We start from the raw sequence: 25,117 nt of genomic DNA on the forward strand, positions 1-25,117 counted from the left end.
AGGCCCAAAATCTACTTCGAAGAATTCGAATCTACTTATAAAGAAGTATCGACATTTGCTTTCACTCTACAAAAAAGCTCAAAACCAGGTGGAAACGTATAAAACAACGGCAAGCACATTGAGGAAGAAACTTTACCGTATGCAAAATAAACTTACAGAAGAAAGAAAATCATTGCTTGAATTACGGTCTCAAACTGCTAAGTTGAAAGCTCGCCAGGAAGTGATGGAATTATCTCTGCGTGAAGTATACGGCGATTGTAAAAAAAAAGATCACAAACAGGTTCTCAAACAAATCGTTACAAAAGTCGGTAATCACACAAACCAGAAACCCGACCACGGGTTACTCGGTCTGAAAAGTGTAAAAACAATCCGCAAAAAAAAATTGCGCAATAAGAAAATTCAATTGGAATTAGAAAAATTTTACCACAGAGATGATATCAGCAGAAGCACGGCCGGCAAGCGTGAAACTAGGACTATGAAGAAAAAGAAGATGCAAATCAGATACCTTGTCGACACTTTGCAAAATCTTTACCAAATTTATAAAGACGAGGGCGGAAAGTGCAGTTTCACTACATTCTTTGTGTACAAGCCGTTCTACATACTATCACCAAGTGCCAAGACGAGAGAGACATGCTTGTGTATCCGACATAGTAACATTGATTTTATGTTCAATGCCTTAAAACGTAATGACGTCATACAATACAAGGACACGACTGAATTGTTGCAAGACTTGGCTTGTAATGTTACATCGTACGATTGCATGTACGGAAAATGCGAACAGTGCAAACAGAACACTGTTAAATATAACGAAGACACGTTACAAAATAGTGTCCAATGGTGGAAATGGGTCAGAATAAACCACACATATGAAAAATCTGGACAAGACTGCACAACCAAAAAAACAACAAAACAATGTGTAACAGGTACTGTTGCTCAACTTTTGGAAATATTTGCCAGTGAAATAAAAGACTTTCAGAAACACTACTTTAACTGGAAGGAACAACAAAAACAATACCGTGATTGCGTCACACAGATGAAAGAGGAAGAGATAGCTATCCTTTGTGACTTCTCTGAAAACTATAGTGGCAAATACGGAGAAGAAGTTCAAGCCACCCATTTCGGTGCTTCTAAAAGTTCGATTACTCTACATTGTGGTGTAATATTTGAAAAACGCCGTGCTCAGTCATTTGTTACTGTATCTGACAACCTTTGCCATGAGCCTCACGCAATATGGGCACATCTCATCCCTGTAATAAAGCATGCGAAGGAAATGAACCCTAATTTAAAAGTCATCCACTTTTTCTCTGACGGTCCAACATCTCAGTATCGGCAAAAGAAAAATTTCTACTTATTAAACCTGTTGACCCAAGAACTTAATCTGACACATGCGACTTGGTCATTCTCAGAGGCAGGACATGGAAAAAGCATGGCTGACGGTATCGGAGGATCTGTAAAACGACAGTTAGATAAAAGGGTGTCATATGGTCAAGATATTACATGTGGCACAGAAGTTTATCAAGTTCTGCAGGACAGAATGAGGTCTGTAAAGCCTTTTTACGTCTCTGATGAAGATATTTCTCACATGAAGAAATTGGTCCCCGACAAATTACGCCCAGTACCACAAACAATGCAACTGCATCAAATTATTTCGGAACAAGGATCACAACAGATCCAATACCGTGAGCTAAGTTGCTTCTGTGGCGAAATGCGAGGCATATGTAAATGTTATTTGCCTAAAACGCACAGCTTTGGAACTCCATCCATAAATACAAGAATATCCAGAAATAGCACCAAATCCTCGATTCCAGGTCCACCAGGTCCATCAGGTATCCAAAAACTGTCAGTCACTCTAAGAGAACCCCAAACAGTTTCAAAGACTTGCATGACATCGGAGTTACACACAGCTGCTGAAATGCACACCCCTAAAACACCCCCTTTGCCACCTGTTTCATTCATAACTTGTGACGATAATCCCATTTGCGATGATATATTATCAGATATACTTAATATTCCCATTGAAATCCTGGATAATAATGTACATGACCTGTTTGAAGAACACAACTCACCTGAATGTTTATTGCTTGACATTGAAGGCACAGAAAGTCTACAAGAAAATATTTCACCACTGACAATTCAACCACAATCATCAGTATCATCATCTAAAGTAAGACCTGTTAAAAAAGTCAAGGTTCTTAAACCATCTAGGCGTAACAATAATTCCAAAAACATTAAGTCAGAAGAGGAAACATTTCCTTGCCATCAGTGTAAGTCTCGTCGACAGTTTAACATGAGAGACATGGTTAAATGTATGGTTTGTTCGAACTGGGTTTGTTGTACCTGTAGCGGAACAACTATGTTTGACTACATTTGTTCGATTTGTTTAGACGTTGAGTGAGATATATAATAAAAACAGATATATAATAATATATATATATATATATATATATATATATATATATATATATATATATATATATATATATATATATAATACAGGCAGTCAAATTACACAGATGACGTTGTAAAATAATATATTATAACTACTCTACTATACTATACACAGATAGAATATAAGTGTAAGCGTAAGACGTGTGTATAGTATAGTAGAGTAGTTATAATATATTATTTTACAACGTCATCTGTGTAATTTGACTGCCTGTATTTCTAGACATATGCTAAAGGGGTCTAATGATTTGTTACTACGGTTATTGTTTGTTTTTAACAAATAAGATTTTCATTAATTTTGTTTAAAAAATCCACCATACTTTCTTTTGTAATGATTGAGTGAGCAGTAAGTTAGCAGTTGTTTGAAATATTTGGAAACTCGGATGGGTTTACTAAAGCAGGCCACTGACGAGCCTTCCAAATGGATGTCGTTACAATGGATTCATCCAAATGGACGGCATCCTAATATTAAACATTGTACATTTTTAATATTTACGGCCCGATTTTGGATTGCAGCCACGCTATTTGGACTGTTGGAAGGCTCGTCAGTGGCCACCTTAAAGTTAAAAGTCATAATTTTGACCCCATAGGTTAAGATAGGTTTAGTAGGTATAGTTTTAATTTATATAAGCGTGTGATTGTTAAAGAAGATTATATATTAAAGATTCATTAAAGTCATAATTATAAGATTTTTAGAGACAAAAATTACATTCAGTACTAAATTAAGCTAGCTATTTTCCGCCCATCGTCAGCCTAAGTCGCAAACCTCGTAACGCCATTTCAAGGAAATTATTAATTGCTACCTTGGACAACAATACTAAAGTCGACTTAGGCCGACGACATGTAAACCTATCATGTGATTCCTAAACGTGACATTATGATCCATAACGTCACTTTGTCCTACTGTACCTGTGATTTATTTTATAAGAATTAACAATAATTATAAGGATAATTGAACTGATTTCGATCTCATTTGCAAGAATAATAAGTGATATTTAATAAAAACAACTTTTTATAGTACCTTTTCCTTACGTATTTTATGCTAAGATGTTTGTAAAGCAACGATAAAAACCAAAAATGTAGCGTATTGGAAAGACTTTTTAAAATAACTTTATTAAAATACATAGTATTGCAGTTGTTATTCGTTTTTAGAAGATTATTTTTCTTTTGTATTTTGATAAATAAAGACTGGTTCAATTAAAACACTCCGATCTTTCTTTAAAACCTACCTAAATTTTGTGACGTAATGGATGTTCACATTGGTTGTCATTACGTTTAAAGTGACTTATTAAGAATATCAATAACGTATATCGAAAAAAAGCGACATTTTCATAAAATATCGATATAGTAGATATAATTAAACCCATTTTTAGTTAAAAAAAAATTTTTTTTAGTGGGTGGAATTCCATTACGTGACGGACCCTAATTCTAAAAACGCCCTAATACGATTAACCGCGTCATACGCCTTTTTTACACTGTGACCAGTGTAACGTAACTTGTTTTCATACATTTTTCACGGCTGATATGCGTTGAGAATCTTTTTAAGCGGGTTTTACTGTCAATTGCAACTTTTGGTTGCTATAAAATAGGTTGTCATCGGTTTAGTAAGGTGAGTAATCAACTACAGCTGCTCATTCACAATAAAAATGTTTTTTCTATGATAAAAATGAGATTTGGTTCAACAGCACGGCTTGGAAGTGCTAGAATTGCTAGAGTTGAATATTTAAGTGCTTGAATTGCTAGAGTTGAAGATTAACTCAGATTATGACACAATTACTACAATACGTGCGTGTAGAAACATCAAACCTAGCTATAAACAATGTTTCGTGTCATAAACAGGCTAAGGGGGTTGGCAGCAAATGAACACGTCAACCACACGTGACGCATATTCCTTCATAACCGTAACCAACCGCATATAACAGGGTTGGCCTCCTGTAATGGATTGTTCATAAAAGCCTTCAGAAACTTCACAGAGATTCATTTCCGTACAATATTTTTATTTTATTGGGAACACACGTACACAATACACGTCACATACGGCTGACAAGTCGCGAGTTACAGAAATAACCTTGATTTAGACATAGACCTAAACGTATGATGTTTTTCTTCCAAACTAATATCGAAAGTTAACACTAGGACACTATCAGTAACAGAGCGGGTAAATCTCTCTACTAGTCCATTTTCACTGGGGTTTTACCGTTTAATTATTTCGTAAGATTATCCAATAAAGCCCGAAACGTATCATTCTTCGTTTATCGAAAACGGAAAGCGATTGGTAGATTATTTTCGTCGTACATATCGGGCGATGACTTAAGTAGCACCTTGAGATTCTGTTACAAGTACACTTCAGTTTCCGCACGAGAGTTTCAAACGTTTATTTTGAGATGGATCTCTTATTATCTTCCTTTCTTAGTTTTAATAACTTTCTCATGTCACGATTTAAAAGACAATATAAATCATTCTCATGTACGATTAATAAGTCATGTTTTAATATTAGTATCCATACCCGTGGAACCAGTAGCATTAGCCAAGTCATGATCAAAGAGTATGTATTATTATCATAACAACTGACAGAATTTCCGATACTCAACTGTCGCAGTGAGACTTCCTTCCTTGTGTATCATCATACAGTGTATAAGAACGTTTAAAAATGATGCTTACAGTAGTTAGTAATATATAGGCAGCAGGACGTTGTTATAATCACAACCCAGTAATGTTAACGATTTAAAAAAAAAACAGCCTTTTATAATATCATAAGGATGTAATCCAGTTTAGTTAAGTCGGCCATTAATCAAGCAATGAAAGACAGACTTCTCTGTAAATTCATTAATATTTCAAAGAACTTTGAACGAGGTTATACAAGAAAAGTACTGGTAAAAGAGCGAAATTCAGGTCGTCAATTATGCACGAATGAGAATATAAGAAAAATACAGCAAGAATTCGTAAATTTCGGCAAAGTATTTTATTCTTTAGGCTTTTTCTAGGTGTACTTTGTAATAGTTCGTTTATTTAAGAAGTTCACTGGACTGGTGAGAAGAAAGCCGATATCTTGTACAAATTTAACGTTACTTGACAACCTAGATCACCATTCACCAATAACTTTTCACTTTTGTACCTCATATTTCAGTATAAGGTGAAACCTATTTGCGAGCTTTATATAAAGTACTGACTCTTTAAATAAAACTCTGATCAAAGTCACTATATCTTACCTAAGCGCTTATCTTAGTTAGCTAAAGTGATCGCACTTTTCAAAATGACTTCCACACGACTTTAGTCAAGACAATAAGGCCTAAGCATATGCTCATAGTTGTTAACTACTCAGTTACGTCTTCTGTATGCACAGTCAAGTGTTAATTCGCTGAAATAAGAGCTATGGCACATATTTTTGAGTATGATGAGCAGGTCGAAGATCTAGGGGCAGACCCAGAACAAGGTGGAAGGATGTAGTGCGAAAGGACATGAGTGAGTGAAAGTTATCCGAGGACGATGTCGTGGACAGGGCGAAGTGGAGAAGGTTAAGCAGGAAAGCTGACCCCGCCACCATGTGGGATAGATAGCTAGGAAGAGAGAGAGGGATGAGTGCATCCATATTTTTACTAGCTTTTATTTACTTTCACCTATCCCGTTGTCTGTCGGTCTGTAATCAAATCTTGCAAGTTAAATTTGATCCACTTTCCGGTTTCCGATTGAGCTAAAATTTTGCATGCATGTATAAATCGGATGACAATGCAATACCATCGAGCTGATCTAATGATGGAGACAGGAGGTGGCCATAGGAACTCTGTGATGAAATAACGCAACCTAATTGAGTTAGGGGTTTTTAGAATTGTCTCGATGAGTATTAGTTGTCTGTCGTAACAAAAGTCAGCGATAAAAGCTTGTACCGTAGACCGGGGTGACTTTGGAAAATTTGGGGTTACTTTGATAGATTTAAAACGGCCATAGAATTACCATTGTTCATTATTTATTGAAAATGTTCCTGTAACTAGTTAGATTACTATATATTCATATTCACCTACTGTAAAAAATCTCGCATAAATATATATTATGGCTAGAAAACTGGAATTTTAAAGTCGCCCCTGCATTTGAAAGTCACCCCGGTCAATGGTACCAAAAATGAAATGTTTGCCAATAACTTTTACATATGACTGTACCTATATACTTGTACTATTGATTAGAACAGTCAACCGACAAAATATCATAGAATAATTACAGCTCCACATTGACTGAGCGACGACAGTAAATGTCTCAAGTTTTCCCAATCATTAGAATCTAATCTAATTTACCAGTGGCATGTTTATTCAGCTGTTAACACGTAACAAGACTAATTAAGCGTGTTCTTGACATGAAGCGAATTCGTTTGGCGTGTTATTTCAGATGGCAGTGCTGGGAAAGGGGGTCGCCGACCGCGAGTAACACGGCTATTGGCTAAGGTGGTACTGCATTGCTTGCATACGTATGGTTGCTATGGAAACTGTTAAGGTGAGAATGTATTGAATTATCTTCAGAATAAGGATTCTCGGTAAGATTGACTAGTGGTATTTTAGGAAATGATGGCAGCGTTCGTTTAAAAATGTAGGTGGGTGTATAAAACTAATATTTAAAAATATCGAGAGACAGAGCTAATCTGGATCAAGACACTATCAATGAGAAATGACATTAATAATACAATTAAACTGTACAACGGGACTTAATCGCGTACCTATGTAAGTCCCGTTATACAATTTAATAATGTGTAAAAATCGTGAAAGTTTAAATCAGTGTGTGACATTAATAATGTTGTCATTCCTTCGTTCCGTGCCATACAATATTGTCAATAGGTACCTAAAAATAAAGTCAACCTTTTTCTTTGAAAATTATGTTCGATGTCCCGCTAGATCTCAAGCGGTCAATGTAGCCTTTTAAAGCTAACAACACCATTAGGTCTGCCATAACCATTCATTTTAACCGTAAGTACTTAGCGGGCACTGTGGGCATCACGAGCGACTTCCAAACCGCTCCGCTTATCACAATAAGCGTACCAATAAACCCCAATGCGGTATCGCACGTGCATACGAGGGCTGCCTTTTAAGTTCTGTCGTTTGCAAACCTCTCGCGATTTTATAAAAAAAAAACTAGTATCATCGTAAAATATTTGAATTTAGAACTCGAAAACAAAAGAATGACTCGAGATCGGCCGAATCGTTTCAGAACAGCGTCGGTTCAAAGTTGACAAGTCAGTTGTGAAAATGGAAATTACGAAGGAAAATTTACGTGCGATCATTTTTTACAACTTCAAAAGAGGTTTAACGCGTCTTCAGTGCTTTGAAGAGTTGACTACTGTTTTTAATAATGAAGCACCATGCCTCCGCACTGTGGAACGTTGGTATTTAGAATTTCAACGTGGTTGCTCTAGTTTTAGTGATAGGCATCGTGAAGGTCGACCAAAAACAGCCGTGACTCAGGAGAACATTGATGCTGTACGGCAACTGATCGTCGAAGATCGCCATGCGACATACCGTGAGATAGAAGCTTTATTGGGTATTTCAGGGACCAGTGTTCAAAATATTTTGCATGACCACTTAGGCGTAAAAAAATTGATCTCACGCCGGATACCACATTTACTTAGTGAAGACCAAAAAACGGCTCGCGTTAGATAGTGTCGCAAAACTCTACGAAAATACAACCGAGGAAACTCTAAACACGTTTACGACATTATCAGTGGTGACGAGTCTTGGATATATGCCTACGATCCGGATTCTAAACAGCAGTCGACTGTTTGGGTATTCCAAGATGAGCCAAAACCGACCAAAGTAATACGCTCACGGAGCACTTCGAAAAAAATGGTCGCCACGTTTGTAGCGAAAAGTGGCCACGTTGCCACCACCGTGCTAGAGGATCGTAAAACGGTCAATGCTGACTGGTATACCAATGTTTGTTTACCAGAAGTTATCAGCGAGTTCCGAAAAAACAACCCCCGACGTCGTATAGTACTGCACCACGATAATGCGAGCTCGCACACCGCTAGGCAGACAATTGAGTTTTTAAAAGAGCAAAACGTCGAAAATCTGGAACACCCGCCGTACAGTCCAGACTTAAGCCCCAATGACTTCTTCACTTTTCCAAAAATTAAGCAACGACTTCGTGGTCAACGGTACCGAACGCCTGAAGAAGCGGTTGAGGCATACAAAACGGCCATTTTGGAGACCCCGACTTCGGACTTTAATAAGTGTTTCGAAAACTGGTTCGATCGAATGAAAAAGTGTATTACGTATCACGGTGATTACTTTGAAAAACAATAAATACCAATTAACACTTATATTGTCTTTAGTTTTACCAAACGACAGAACTTAAAAGGCAGCCCTCGTATACGGTGCATACTTTATGCACGGGCGTATGTTGCAAATGAGGAGAAAACATGTGCATATGCATAAGGGGTTGGTGATCCGAGCGAGACCGATAATCGGCCTGATTTCTGTACAGAGATATTGTGAACATAATTGGTCACACGGTCTTTGATTTATGTTATGTATTTTTTTTTTGAAAGTAGCTAAAAAACATTTATGAAACGGCAAATGATAGCAAGTAAATTTTTTACCTGAAAACGGACAGCAGATATAGCGTAACATTCTCATTAACATGTCATACTTCTCCTGTCAAATGTGCGATTTTACATATGGAGTAGCGTCAGTCGCGACTCGCGAAATAAATTAGACAACTGATATATTTACAAGTTAACATATATACTGTATAACGACGCGACGACGTCGTAAAATGGATGTTTCAGACCAACATACGTGTTGTGCGTGTTCAACACACCCATCAATAAATGTCAATAACCTTTAAGATAATTACTAATAAATAAATAAATAATAAATAATAAATAGATAAATACTAGAAGCCAAACAGGATTTGTCAATATCTTCGAAGATAAAGTAAATAAAGATAAAGGATCGGTCGTAAAGAGAATGTATCATGTTTGGGACTCGTTGCCAAATACGTGTGTCGAATACAGCTTCAGGTCGGTGACCTTTGGGACAAAGGCAGCTGGAGATGATGTACCTACTTAAAACATTTCGGAAACTTCACGCATATTTGATTTGTTACAGAGTTGTAAAGTGAAAAAGATGTCACTGTCAAAGTGCCTCGTATACAGAAAACCTAGGGCGGTTGTTAGAAAAGCATGAAAATATCGGACAAGTGCGAGTCGGACTTGCCCACCGAGGGTTCCGTGCTTTTTAGTATTTGTTGTTATAGCGGCAACAGAAATACATCATCTGTGAAAATTTCAACTGTCTAGCTATCACGGTTCGTGAGATACAGCCTGGTGACAGACGGACGGACGGACAGCGGAGTCTTAGTAATAGGGTCCCGTTTTACCCTTTGGGTACGGAACCCTAATAGATGTCATATACAGTAAAAGTGCCTCATATACAGAAAACCTAGGGCGGTTGTTAGAAAAGCATGAGAATATCGGACAAGTGCGAGTCGGACTCGCCCACCGAGGGTTCCGTGCTTTTTAGTATTTGTTGTTATAGCGGCAACAGAAATACATCATCTGTGAAAATGTCTAGCTATCACGGTTCATAAGATACAGCCTGGTGACAGACTGACGGACACTGGATTCTTAGTAATAGAGTCCCGTTTTTACGCTTTGGGTAGGGAACCCTAAAAAGCAAGAAACTCAAAATACTGACATAGTCGGCGTTAATCCAGTAGACAGTAATTATGTTACATAATTCCTCACTAATGAAATTCTTAAAACCCCATGTGACTTCAAGAGCCGTCATAACATACCAAATAAAGCGTGAACTGAACAAATTACTCCGCCATTTATATAGCATTAGCATATGTTAGCCCGAGGTGAAAAGTTAATTAAACTTTACAGAGTTAACGCGCGTTCGCATGTTCGCGACCAAGCAACATCACGCTATGGTTAAAACTCGCAAATAATGCCCTTATTACGTTCCTTTTAGAGTTATTATCAATAATTCTGGAATATCCTATACAGAAATACTACCTTCAACAAACTAGTGTAAGAGTGTTTTTAAGATCCGTAGCCGCGAAATGTGAAGCCCGAAAATAGAAGCTCTTGTCAAGAGATCATCGTATGGTTTTCTAAGACGACAGTAATAATCCGAATCCAATGCCCTTTGAGAAATGGGACTCTAAACACATTCTAGTGGAAAAGCTCAGATCAACCAATAGTGCTCCAACCACGCTTTCAACATTATAAAGAGTAAACTCACAGCAGTATTTATAAATCTTTTTAGCATTCAACCACTTTTTTGAACATATTTATGACGAGAAGAACCATTGAAACGTTCGATTGTTATGTATGTCTGAATTAGGTCGCAGTTAGAGGGCCTACCACCAACATCAAAAATCATTTTCGGCCTCTCTATCGCTCTTGCATATTCGAGCCTGATAAGGATTTTCTGGCAGGCCCTGGTCTCTGGATCTGCCTTTCTTATACCTACAACATCGCACGGCGACAACCGGAGACCAAGGCCTTACACTAATTTGTCTGAGCAATCGTCTCACACGCGCCTGGTAACAAACTATTAGTATTAACACCCCTGTGCTTGTCGAAAATAGCTCTTATGTGAATACGCATTGGGTGCAAGGCGTACATTTTTAGTGAGATGGAAATGCACGCGCACCATCGTGGCTTAACTCCGGACGGGTTATGTAAGAATATGCGGATTCATTCACTTTCACTGTACAAACACGAATATTTCAAGCGTCGTGATTAAATAACAGGCGGTGGGTTAAGCTCGGCTTTAAACTAGTATTCGCTTCCGGTACTAGCACTCAACCTCATTGAAGTCTACGCAGACTTGTAGTTGTTTCAGCGAATGATGGTATTCAGTATCACCGTCGATAGTTGATTCAGGTAACCGAATATTAGTAATCTTTGTTGCAGAGTCAACCACCAATGGGTTGACCAATGGTCAGTTAAAATGTCCGCTGTCGAAATTTATGGCCACTCGTATCGACAAATTGTTCCGACAAGCCATGAGTGTATGAAGATTCTTATGTAAACAGCTAACAAAAAAAATGCAATGTGTCCGCCTCTGCCACCTTACCAATAAACAATGATGTAAATAAAAGTGACATATAGATAAAATTATGATTTCGTTCTCAAAGAGAGCTAGAGTGTATGCAAATTTTGCTTCTTATTGTACTAATCAGTTTCTCAAATCGGATGGCTATGGCTTCACATTCAGCCAGAGAAAGACAGAATCCCGATAAGCCTTATTTTCAATTGGCCCTTGTTTATCGCAAACGATTTGTTTTAATTTAACATTGGGAAGATTCCATGAATAACAAAGAGATGCGCAATATGCTCGTAAATATGTAACAAATAGGCTTTTAAAAGTACAAAATACTCCTTAAAACCCATTACTAACATAATCCTAATGCTCCTAACCAGCATATAAGCACAATTACTTTGCTTACTTCTCTCCCGACCCCCAAAGGACGTCGACGTCGACGGATCCACTTTAATTTGTGTAGAACGTTTCACGTGATGTACTGGCTTAGTTAAAGCTTAATTAGAATGAACAGTCTTTTGGGAATTTAATTGCGTAAAAATTTAAGTGAGATTTAACTTTGCTGACATCAAAAACGTGTGACATCTGAGTTTAGTTTACTGCAGAAATTCAACTACTTACAGTTCATTCAGTTGAAAGTTGGCATGTGTTTTCAAGTGAGTCATTTCTATGTATATGAAGTATTTTTAATTAGGAGTAAATGACATTGTTGCTGGGGCTTTTAGAATACTTTTTGGTCCATTGAAGGTTAGGAACCATCCTTCTTTCCCTTATAGTAGAGGCAGATCTCCGTGAGCTCGGCGTCGGTGAAAGCTGAGGGGCTACCGCGAAAATCGAAGTTCGCAAATTGCGGGCATTTTTCTCTGTCACTCTAATTACGCCTTCATTGGAGTAAATCCCCGCAGTTTGCGAATTTCGGTTTTCGCGGTAGCGCCTCTGGCGGGATACCGATCAAAGTGGCGTGCTCTTGTGTTGCCAAGACTCATTTTGGGTCATCGCGCCAACTAAATACTTACTTAGTAATAGCAAGAGCACCAATCTTTCACCGGCCGGCCTCCTCTATTTGGGATGAAATAGCATACATTATGTATTTATAATAAATGGGCTCTTTATGTTTTTAGATCTTTTAATAGGTGGGCGGTTTCTACGAACAGCTAGCTTTGCCTAAAGATGAAAGGTATAGACAACGCCTTGCTGCTTTATGTTTAGCTCTAGCTTTTAAGAGCCAACAGGAGTGGTCATTTCTCCATACAAACGTACTCCTCGTTTTCCTCCGTGGTTTTTGAAGCTAGAGCAATGATTTTTTCAAGACAGATTAATATTGTCAATATCTGTGTCGGACCGTTTTGCTTTTTTTGATATATTTGTTTTCTAAGGCGCTAGAGCCCTTCAAAAATGGCCAAAATGGCCTAATCGACTATGCCGCAATGAGAGGCGTGGCATTCAAAACTGATATCAATTAGCCAAAAAAGCAAAACGATCCGACACAGATAATTTCATAATCATTTAGATTTCCAAATTTGGTTACGATTGGTTAAGTTTTGGAGGAGGAAACAGAGGAGTACGAAACCTCGATTTTTGAGATTTTTACGCAGGATTTTTCGCCTTGTCCTTATCGCACTACTTTTAGGTGCCGCTTCCGTTAGCGAGACGGGTATATTTACCTAAAATATTTAAAACTCAGCTTCTGTTTCGTCTTAATAAGCCAATGTAGTCACTTAGTAAAATTATATATAGCGGCATTTGTTGCTTGTCAGATTGTCTGGTATTTCATGTCAGTTATAATTAGATTAGATGTAAAACATAAGTCTTCGTATGTTTCGAATTCATGTAAATGAATAACACGATCAGTTCGGTGTTGAATGGTAATTTGTTCATTATTATTAAATATATGCCACTTAACATTTATTTAATAAACATCCGAGGGTTTTTGAAGTGAAAACTTCTTTAGCGGCGCTCTGCAATTTTTGTGATGGGGAAAAAATGTTAAACTCGCGAGAGCGTAAGACGTAAGACGCTTTGTAAGACGGACACGTGACCTGATCGAAAAACTGTTACAATGTCATTGAGTTTTCACTTCTGCCGGCACTCCCGGAGTGCAACCCGTTGTTTTTTTTTCTTAGCCCGTTACAATGTCCCGCTGCTAAGCAAAAGTCTCTCCCCTTGATTTCCACGACTCCCGTTGTTGTACTTTTTCCGGCCAGTTACTAATGAAGGTGTTTATTGTCTAAGTCGTCCCGCCATCTCCGTCTGGGCCTGCCACGTCCACCGTGCCACGTCATAAGATCTTAAACTAAATAAATCCGTTATAAATACAGTATCGTCTTACGTTTTAATTTAAATATAGTAACATCTGTCCCGACCTTCGCGTTGCGGTAAGCGTGAACTTGAAACAAAAGTACCAAGTACACGACACGATATATTTATAACATCTTATATGAAAAACTTTAATAAAAATGTCTACGAACTCAACGCGAGTATTATAAGAAAGAAACCATTTTAGGACGGAGTCGTGATATTAAATTTGAAATGAAATTCTTCATCGAGATTGGTTCGAAAGGTTTCATAAGATAAGTTAATTTATACGAACCTTCTAAAAGGTAATTTCGATTTTTCGTTCTTCGACGAATTTATCGGTAACTTTCCGTGTAATGAGAACGGAAGGGAATTTTTCACTAAATTTGGTCTAAAATTACACAATAAGTATAGTAATAATAAAGCTTAAATAGTGTTAAAAAACTGACTAAAAAGTTGACTAACGCCGCCCAGATCACCTAAAATCCAATATGTCTGCGACAAAGTAGTCTTCAAAAAGAGATGGGACGGCACACGCACACATACAGATGATAGAAAATCTAGCTAGATGAATGTTCGTTATTAACATTTTACATGTGGGAGAATTGGCTGCTCAACCTTTTTGCCTTTTTGTCCTTACCAGCAAATCTTACATAAAACAATTGAGCCGGCCATGTGGACATTTCTTCTGTAACTGAGCAAAATTGAATAGTCCCCTGCCAAGATTATCTTCAGATTAATGGAGTTTAGGTACTATTTAGGTACCTAATCAGAGTAAATGGTCAGCTTAGTAAATTAGTACTACGGCCCATTTCGGATGGTCGGGTGGCTAATCAAATGAGCCACTGAGCAATGCCCTAACGAGGTACGGCCTGCAAAAATGTTTGCCATCAGCGCGATCATATTTACACCGGCCCAGTTGAGCGGGGAACAAATACTTGTGAACTATACTAACTACAAAACTGTCCATAATGGACCATGGTCTTTGCAAAGACGTTCAGAAATTGTCAGTTAACGGTGTACGGGACAGTGGGACACCAAAGTAGGATAGGGAAAAAAAAAAAAACGGTGTACGGACTGTAGAGCGTTTGGATAATTGAAAGACAAGGTGTGTGGTTACTTACTTGGGTCATAATCTTTTTTTTTTATGTCTAGACGTAAAAAATACCAAGCCAGTAGAAATCTTCAACTTAGTTGCAAGTGTTCTAGTTCTAGTTTAAAAATGTTTCAAGCGCAGCAACTAGCATAAGGGCCCTAGACTTTCCCCGGGCCATGTTTAGACTATCTGGGTCTTGCGGATGTGAAAATATTGTCTTATGCGTCTAGATGTTGCCGCGACAACCGGTTTGGGTTTAGTTGTAACCGTGCGGGTGAGGATCAAGAAATTCAGATATGTTCACGTACCTAATAGTTTCTAAAAAAACCACGACAGTTTGTTTTTTACGTAACAACTGGAACAAGACGATGAGAAATATTAGATCTAGTCGTTTTCAGACATTCTTGGTGATTTAGTTTTTATTTTGGAGGATTTATTTTTACGAGACTTGTTTGCGAAAAAAATCAGCTTGTTACCTGTAAATATTTGAACCATATTACGATACAAGTGGAACCGTCATATTATTTTTTCCAGTACAAAATGTACAAACTCCTGTATACTACACAGAGGTGCGCATTACAAGACATTTCTACGTTGTAATTGTAATATACAAAATGTTACAAATGGTCAATAATGTGTTCCGATAGTATGTGTCAAGTGTAAAGTGTATTGGCTGCATGGCGTGGAATTAAGAAAAAAGCTATTTAAATGTCCAAAATTGCCACCATTGGTATTGGTATAGTATTAGTAAATATAACCTACCACTTAAAATTAGTACTTAAGCTTTCAAAGCATGGGAGTTACTTTGATTGCGTAAGCGTTATTGGTTCTAAAAGTACAACAAGCGTTCAAAGGGTTAAATACTCAATAAACAACTTGAAACTGGAAACCTTTGAACCCATTTTGAACCAATAATTTGCAGCAATAACAGTTTGAACTTGAAACAAGGCAATAATACCTTCTGGGGGGCTAATAAAAAGTAATGGTAGATAAAATAACAGTAAATACGAAGAAAACAATGGTTAAAATAAAGGACCGTTAAAAGCATCCACTAATGTTAGGTTTCGAAATTATACTCTACAAGAAGTGTCTCAAAATTTCCATACGTTTTTTAGTTTCTCCCATTCCGTTACCGCCATGCAAAGTCTATTAAAAATGGTAACGGAATCGAAATAAAAATCTTGGGACACTTTTGTCTCTTATTAGGACCGAAAGAACGTGTGATTCTGAGTAGAAATCAATTTCATACCAAATTTCTGGCCCCGTAGACAATGACAACAGACGAACGAAACGCAAATGTCACTGTCTCAGTAATATGGAAGAGTGACAGAGAGATACAAAGCGATTCGATGGCGAAGCGCAAGCGATCGTCACCTTGGCTAGGCCGCCACTTTTCGTTACTAATAATTGTTGTCGTTTTAATATAAGATACTTCGATTGTTTGGCGGTCGCTAGGTTTATGCGACTCTCCCTCAATATCCGAAATTAAACTTTCGTGAGACATATTTTAAACTGTTTAGACGACAACGAACGCACGAAACGAAACGAACGTGCACGAAGTGCAGCCGCCGCGAGTACTCGAGCTCAGGCTTCCTCAGGGAAGGACCCCCGAAGGGCCCGAAACATGTCACCAATAAATAGCGACTAAAAATTCAAGTGAGTGAAACCGTTGTCGTCTAAACAGCTTCCTCAATTTCCATAAACTTTGCTAATTATGTGTGCAAATTCTTGAGTTATTACTTAAGTTGTCGATCTTTAGTGTAGGTACGTATGTGAGATAAAATTACGACGCAATACATTTTTACGAATACAAATTCTTGTTTATTTTGTTACGGCACGTGGGTGCTTGAATGTAAATAAGATTATGCAAAACGGTAACAACGTGACATCGATTATAAAAATATTATTATTGTGATGGTGTCATCTCCGCCCTATCATACCAATACTACTTATAGTAAAATTACGTTTTACACAGGGACCGAATAACGGTATATTTTTCATACAAATAAACCGGTATTCAATTTCGGTATCACGGTTGTTTATGTATATTTTTGCACTTAATTTAGCTAATGTGATCAATCATTATATGCTCACTTAACCCGTGGAGCGCCCCAGTTTTACCGTAGTATGGAACTCCTATACTAATTATAATTACTATCACACGTGTGACGGTAGGGCGCTCCACGGGTTAAATACTATTCTATAATATCAAAGAAATATTGTAAATGGTATGAGATATTTTGATTTTTAACTATAACGGTAACGGTCCCTGGCTTTACATACCTATGTCCTAAACATCTTTAAAAAGAAATTGAATTTATCCACCAACAAATATTTGAAAGAATCTTCGAAGTCTTAGTTTTAATGACATTTTAGTACTTACACTTACAACAAAATTATTCAACATTGGCGAGTTATTTATCAGTACTTTTTGTATCGAGACTGACTGAAATAGCAAGACACGTTCGTGCGTTTCCGTGAAAATACGATGGAAAATAATTATGCACTACATCTGTAATTCAATACCCTTCTTCGAACCGATTTGACGCATGTTTACGTATAGCAAGTTAAAATCGAGTAATGAAATTTCACCTACCCTATGTTATTTAGTTACCCAGACAATTAGGGTCGGCCTTCTTTCCACAAACTTTGGCAGTTTGGTCGATCAAGCTAAACTTACTAGACATACCTTTTAGTTAGACCACATAATATTACGCAGTACCATCTTCTGGCTACCGGGCCAAATCAGCTTTGATTGACCTTAGAAACAATTGTGCCAACCGGCATCGCCTGAGACAAAAGTGTATACTTACTGCACTGCCTACGAATACAAGTTCGAAAAAATTATACATTTTGAAAGGCTTTATCTCGGAAAATATTATATGTACAGAGAGAATTCTAGTGTCTTATTGTAGCAAATTTAGTCTACTTTAAAAACGCCCTAGGAAGTTACCATCAAAACTAGTACTTTAAGGTTATAATCGCCCAAATCTAAAAAAAAATGTGATTTATTCGATTTTTGACAAAGTTGCGTTCGGCGCTCGAGGTCACAAACTTGGTTTATTCATTGGGCCAACATCATAAATAAGTCTGCAAACGCAAAATGTATAATTTTACTGTATTAATAGAGTAACTTATACATACGTGCCTTAAACTGCTTTTTTGACCAGTTTTCACAGACAATAAAATATGACATTGATGCATCAAGGCGGTTTGTTAACAAGGGTCTACCGCGAAACACGAAAATCGAAATTTTGTTATCTGCCTGTTTATCGCTCGAATATGCAAGAGTGATAGAGAGGTTAGATAACGAAATTTCGATTTTCTTGTTTCGCGGTAGACCCCCAGATTGTGATGGATAGTGGTATTGGCGCCCCCTGCGCAGAGTTTTGCGTAATATTCCCTATTGCAACATTGCTAACGGGGTTTGTTTCTATGGTAACAAAGGTGACACTTTGACCGTCACTTCATTTGCATTGCATAATGCAAGGTGTAGTTCGATATACGGATACGACGCAGTCCTAAGGGAGACATTGCTAATTGCCGATACCTTGCAGCGAATCGATACGCGGTGTCTGCCAGCGATTACCAACCTTTTCTGTACCGACCGCCACTTGATTTTTTAGTACAAACAGCACCGATCCTAACTGTACATTTTGTACAATACGGTGGACATTTTGACAAAAGGCATAAGGTCCACCGATGTACAGTTAACAGTGTGGGTGATGGTACAGACAGAGTGACCTAAAAATACGTTGACAAAGAATTGACCGTAGTTATGCAGAAAACGACCAACTCAATTTTTTTATCAATGCAGAAAGCGACCAAAGCTACTGAGTTAGGGTGTAAGTCACTTTGACAAAAATAAAAAGTTGGTCGCTTTCTACAGAACTACGGTCAATTTTGACTGATCATAATTGTTAATCATTTTATTTTAACAAATGTTTTCGTTTGTGTATCAATCAGGGGAGAATATTCTGAAGATAATACGTATTGTTTCAGTTAAACGAATGTAGTTTTAATAACATTTTGTAAAAGATGTCAGTAAGAAAAATATTTAAAAAAAAATTTGTCAAGGTATATTTAGGCCAACCTGGGGCCCGATTTTTGAATTTCGTCCGCTCGATTTCGTGTATTTCGTTCAATAATATCTCCACTATAACGCATTTAAATTCTACCAATAGAATTGAAAACGAGTGGTCAATACCAGTAGATTCCTAGTTTCTATCGCTCGTATTTTATGTATTTTTCTATGTCTCCGTTTTCCACCGATTTTCGAATGCCGAAATCGAGCGAACGGAATTCAAAAATCGGCCCCCTGTATGTTATAAAATTTAATGTCGGCTGTACACACTCGTCGAGTCTCGACACCGCTCCGACCTAATCGCGAGACGAGAAGGGAGCAGCATGTACACACTCGTTCTCGGCCTGTCTCGGGGTCTCAACGAGTGTCAGCCCGCAAGTTGTTTGGAATCTTAGCAACAAAGGTTGAAGACCACCGGTTGTGAATGCATGCACTGGTGCATGCATGTTTAATGCATTATATGTGTAGGTACATACCTATAGCTGCGACGGGTAAGCAGTTGAAGCAGTCTGTGAACGTTTTCCATAGCTTGATGTTATACCTCCGTTTGCACTCGTCGTAGAATCTGTGGACAAGGGAATTATGCTGTTAGAAACATATTGTAACCAACTACCTATAAAGAAGTTTCTGTATGATAACAACACATAGGGCAATTCGCCAGTAACTGGCCACTGTGAGTAATTAAAATGAATTCTATTCACCTATAAACAGAATTCATTTTTGTATAAGGTTTCAATAACTGGCCAGCCTTCAATAACTAGCCGCCTTAAGGGGCCCACTGATTAACAGTCCGCCGGCCGGTATCGGCCTGTCAGTTGTTCGGAACTGTCAAAATTTTGTTCTAACAGACAGGCCGATTCCTTCCGGCGGACTCTTAATCAGTGGGCCCCTTTATACTAAAATGAATTCTGTTTATAGGTGAATATAATTCATTTTTAGTTTAGGGCGGCCAGTTACTACCAGTGGACAGTTACTGGCGATTTACCCTAATTATTGCCGTGTTAGGGAGAGCGCCGTCCTATCTCAGAGTTCAAAATATATAAAGTTAAATAAGAAGAAAAAACCGGTCAAGTGCGAGTCGGACTCGCGCACGAAGGGTTCCGTATCATTCCATAATATCGAGCAAAAAACGGCAATAAAATCACGTTTGTTGTATGGGAGCCACACTTAAATATTTATTTTGTTCTGTTTTTAGTATTTGTTGTTATAGCGGCAACAGAAATACATAAATCTGTCAAAATTTCAACTAGACAGTTTCAACCAGACTATCACGGTTCATGATACAGTCTGGTGACAGACAGACAGACGGACGTAGAGACGGACAGCAGTCTTAGTAATAGGGTACCGTTTTTACCCTTTGGGTAATACGTCATAATTTCATAGAAGTTTGACGTTTAAAATAACACTATCAAAATCGCTGCAGACTTTTCTTGGTCTAACTCTAGTATGAAACATGATTCTCTAGGCGGTTCATAAATAGACGGATATAAAAATACCGCGAATGTAAACAGTGGCATATTAGAGAGAGTGCACATCGCATCGATAACAGGCCGGCACAGATCACTTCTCTATTAGGTGGAGCATGGGGGCATGGCACACTGCGTCCGATTCGCACGTCGTGCGAGCGGGGTGTCGCTGTAATACGCGGATAGCTCTCGCTCAAACTTCGGAGCGACGTGTGCGAATCGGACGCAGTGTGTCATGCCCCAGAGATGACTCATGAATCTCGCGATCTCATAGCATTGGGTAATGAGTCGGACAAAGCTTGCTCCGCATACCATTTGTAGTGACAAAGTGTGGTAATGTCGTCATTAATATCGTAAAATTTCTATCAAAATATGACGTTTCTGGGTGGATTTCATCACCAAAAATTTCACCATACAAAAAAATATTTTTTTTAAATGTTTAATTTAACACGATTCTAGCTGGGTAAAGTAATAGGGGGCTGTATATTGAGGATATTTATGGTATTTATACAATCATTTGTAGCTTATATTTGAAGTTATCGCTTTCGGAAAATAAAAACGCGAGATGGTGATGACAATCATGGTATGGTAATGACTCTTTTATAGACGGTAATGACACTGCGTGTACGGTAATGACGATTTGGGAACTAATTTATATATGTATTCAAAACGTATTAAAAAAACAAAAACTTTTTTAATTGTAAGGCTTTAGAACTTTAATAAACATTACAAATAACATGTTTTTGAACATAAGACTAGCTACATAAATTATTTTTAGAAAATTATAAAAAATACATTTTATTCATATAAATAAATATATAACAAGTATTTTTATTGTATAATTTTAAATAATTTATATTCCGAAATAGGCAATTTATGTATTCATTTATTTTTTTGGGTTTTTTCAATGTTAAATCATATTAACAATATTGTACTCTTATTATCAGTTTAAACCCGCATCTTCTTTTATCTACTGCATAACTTGGTATTTATATCATATTATAAAATTGCTGGCTTACCAGTGAGCTTAATTTTTATGATATATTACTTTTTTTTTGATAATTTGATTCATTGCATAAGTTTGTATTTTTGTTGTTTTATAAATTAACTTTAAAAATAGCTATAATGATTTAAATCCATATACATATTGTTTAATAGCTAAACATTAATATATAATCAGTGTTTTATAAGTTGCAAGACCCCTACTTGTAATGCATGTCATAAGTTACAAAATGTTAGGTATTGGGTCCGGTGACTACCCAATGGTATAATTATTAATTGCTGTAATTATATACATCAATTAATATAATATTATCAAAAAACATAAGGCCATTACGATAGTGAGCCAGTACCGTAGCCTATGGTCGCTTAAAACTTAATATATGTTGCTTGTTTAAATACTTTGTTTTAACACGACTAACATGCAATTACAGACTCTAAGTTGCACGATTTACATTATTAGATAATAAAAAATAAACATTTGTATGTTCTAAGTTCTAAGTGACCTAAATTTTGCCTACTTCAGTCAAAATGTTATTTAAAACTAACCATCATCTAGTGTGAAAAAAATAGTCATATCTTCTACATTTATTCTACATTTATAAGGTAGACATTATATAGTGTTAGAAGACATAGAGAACGTTTTTCAAACATACAGCTTAATTTCATAATGAATTATAGCAAAATAACTAGAAAAGTTTCTGAGAACCGTCATCACCATACACATGAAATCATCACCGGTCGTCATTTTTTCCCGGTGATGATGGGTATGGTGTTGACGATTTGAGAGTTTCTTGTTTTTATTTCTAGAATACGAATAATAGTAGTTAATGTCTATGCTACACAATAAACTTCATGTAGTTTGCCATTCATTTCAATAATTATTTCTAATATATCATTTGTAACTTTTTTAAACCAAAGCATAACGGTGATGATGCTCTGTCGTGACAAACTACGTTTTACAAATTTGTTCGTAATAATTCTCACGATTCAATGATGTGACTTTATAGTGAAATCATTTTTGGCATTCTATATTAAAGTGAAAAATAGGGCAAGGACCTTTAGCGGTATTTCGTTGTTCATACACGGAGATAAGCTCACATTGACATTACCATGACGGTGTTGACGAATATTCGTGACAAAATTTTAAATATTTTTAAATGTACTTTCTCGGTGAAGGAATTATTGCATATTTTTTCATGTGTTAAACAACAACATGGAAAAGATATAAGTAAAAGAAAAATCGCAATCGTACGATAGGTATGCTATAATTTTCACTGCAAACAAAAAGGTTCAGATTTTTCCGGTAGACGGTGATGATTTTAGACACATAAAACATTTTATATAAAAAAAACTATTAAGTTATTGGAGATGGTAATTGAAGGAACATTAAGATAATAGTTCTTAAAAACATATAAAAAAGTTGCAACTCGCACAACCTACTAGTTTTTTTTATAAAGACCGAACCATAAGTTTTCGCAGGATTTTGAAATCCACCCTTCTATGAAAAGTTAGCCTAGACGAAGTCTCCCATGTTTAAAACGAAGGTTTCGCAAAGAGCTTTACTTTCGTTGTTTAGTAAATGTGGATGCCAAGTACAGGTGAGGTGGCAAAGGTGGATGCAAACGCTACTAATACGTCACACTCGGAATGAATTATCGTGTTCATGAATATCTTGATGACTTGATATTGATTTGAGAGAGCAAATAAAACTTTTTGACACGATTGTAAGAAATTCAACTTTACACTTACACAGACACTATTATTCTGACACAATCACGATGATATCTTCGATCATACCCCTTTTGAATGTGAGAATGTGTGGTGACCGCGAGTCTTCTTAGGCCGCGGAGTGGACGCAAGCGGCGCACGGCGCGGCGAGCAGCAAATCAAAGCCTTTCAATATATTTGGCCTTGATTTGCCGCTCGCCGTTTGCGTCCAGTCTGAGGCCTTACATTCACCGTCTAGTAGGCAAATGGTCTGTGCCGCAAGCTGATGGATGGCGTAAACACAGCAGACGTGCAAAAACACGCCTACGTTAGGTACGTTATCGTGTAAAATGGAAGGACAAGTTTAAGGACTCTGCTAAACGTTTCAATACTTTCAATGCCAAGAGCGATGTCAGTTCAAATGTATAAACAAAGTGACATGTAAAGTTTTAATATTAAATCAAATTCACTTTAAAAAGGTACAGTCAGCTGCAGAGATAGCTGACCCCATCAGCAGCGGTAGCCCGGTCGCATTTTTATCGCTTGTCACCATACCTGTCACATTCTAACAAGTAAGTGCGAAAGTGACGGGCATAGTGACAGGCGATAAACATGGATCCATGCTGCGCCCGCTGTATAGATTTTTGTTTGGGGGGGGTCAATTATATTGGCAGCTGATTACACCTCTAGAATGACATGCTCTTTAGGGATCATACGGGATTATTTTCCTGTGCATTATCCATGTCATACCTATGAATAATTTATCAGGACACACCTATTATGTATCGCCTGTGACTGATACCCGTTTAAAAGGCTTTTTTACAGTAAAATCGGGTTAATTTACAAGCTTTTTACTTCATTCCGCTACTTGTGTTTACAGCCCTTGCTACTAATTAGGTGCCGATCTACATGTAAACATAGCTCGCTCTTGACCCGTTCTACAAAGTAAACAGTCATGAACTGTATTTTATATATAATATACACATATTATGTATTTAAAGGTTAAAGATTAATACGACTGACTAATCAAGGCCCTCAAATATAGGCCGCCAGAAATATTTCCATCTTGAAATCAGTGTTATTTTGGTCGTAAACGGACGCAGTATGACTAAATGAAATCAAAAATTTAAATAACTTGTACACATGCGAAGCTTACGCCGCTGAAACGATTGAGATGAAATTCTGTATGGACTATGGCAGCATTTTCCAAACTATGGGTCGCGAGCGAATATTGAGTGGGCCCTAAAAACTACTAGGGCATCTCAGCGTTACAAATATGTATTAATATTTTATACCGCCTTTTTAAGACGGCCCAGAGGTGGGTTCCGAATTTGGCAGATTTTGTTAGAAGGGTCAGTCAACTTTGGGAACCACTGGACTATGGAGATAGTTTGCGGCCCGAGAAATAACATAGGATAGTGTTTATCAACCATCATCATCCCAATCATACGAAGTAACGGGCTGATATAAGTACCACTATAAACACCAGTTAAAATAATTTTACCTTATTTCCTCGCATGTTTGGAGAAAAGCACTATAGGTATATGCCTCGGCAGGAATAACAATTCGTGGATTCGTCTTCTTTGTCGGACTCCACTTCGCATCGTTCGACAAAATCGACGGACTCCGCTTCGCATCGTCCGACAAAATAGAATCTCATCCACGGATTGCCCTTTCCCGGCCTCTGCAATAATGTACTATTACCGTGGAAAGGCAACATCAGACAAACACATACCTACTTCCGTAAGTTGCTTATAAACAACGTTCAACTACCTATCATCAAATGTTTGTAAACAAAACATACTGTAAAACAATTAACATCTCACAGGAAATCGTAAATTCGCATATGCTAAGCATGGAGTATAAAAACAGTGTTTGTTATGTAAAATGCGCGATAATGAGCATGATAATGATAATATATTGTGCACGTTAAGATAAGGAAAACGTGGAGTTTGCAATTTCCGGGTCATTCTGGTGATAATTTATC

The 25,117-nt window shown here is 37.3% G+C and overlaps 1 protein-coding gene across 1 annotated transcript in view; it reads right to left on the reverse strand.

Annotated features, from left to right (window-relative positions):
• LOC134800075 (serine/threonine-protein phosphatase alpha-2 isoform) overlaps positions 1 to 25,117 on the reverse strand; it is an 82,525-nt gene that overhangs the window by 43,890 nt on the left and 13,518 nt on the right. The window contains exon 4 of the mRNA XM_063772541.1: positions 19,432 to 19,520. Within this exon, the coding sequence (XP_063628611.1) occupies positions 19,432 to 19,520 (89 nt within the window). The remainder of the gene's footprint in view (positions 1 to 19,431; positions 19,521 to 25,117) is intronic.

This window comes from Cydia splendana, chromosome 19, assembly GCF_910591565.1.
Source record: "Cydia splendana chromosome 19, ilCydSple1.2, whole genome shotgun sequence".
Taxonomy (NCBI): domain Eukaryota; kingdom Metazoa; phylum Arthropoda; class Insecta; order Lepidoptera; family Tortricidae; genus Cydia; species Cydia splendana.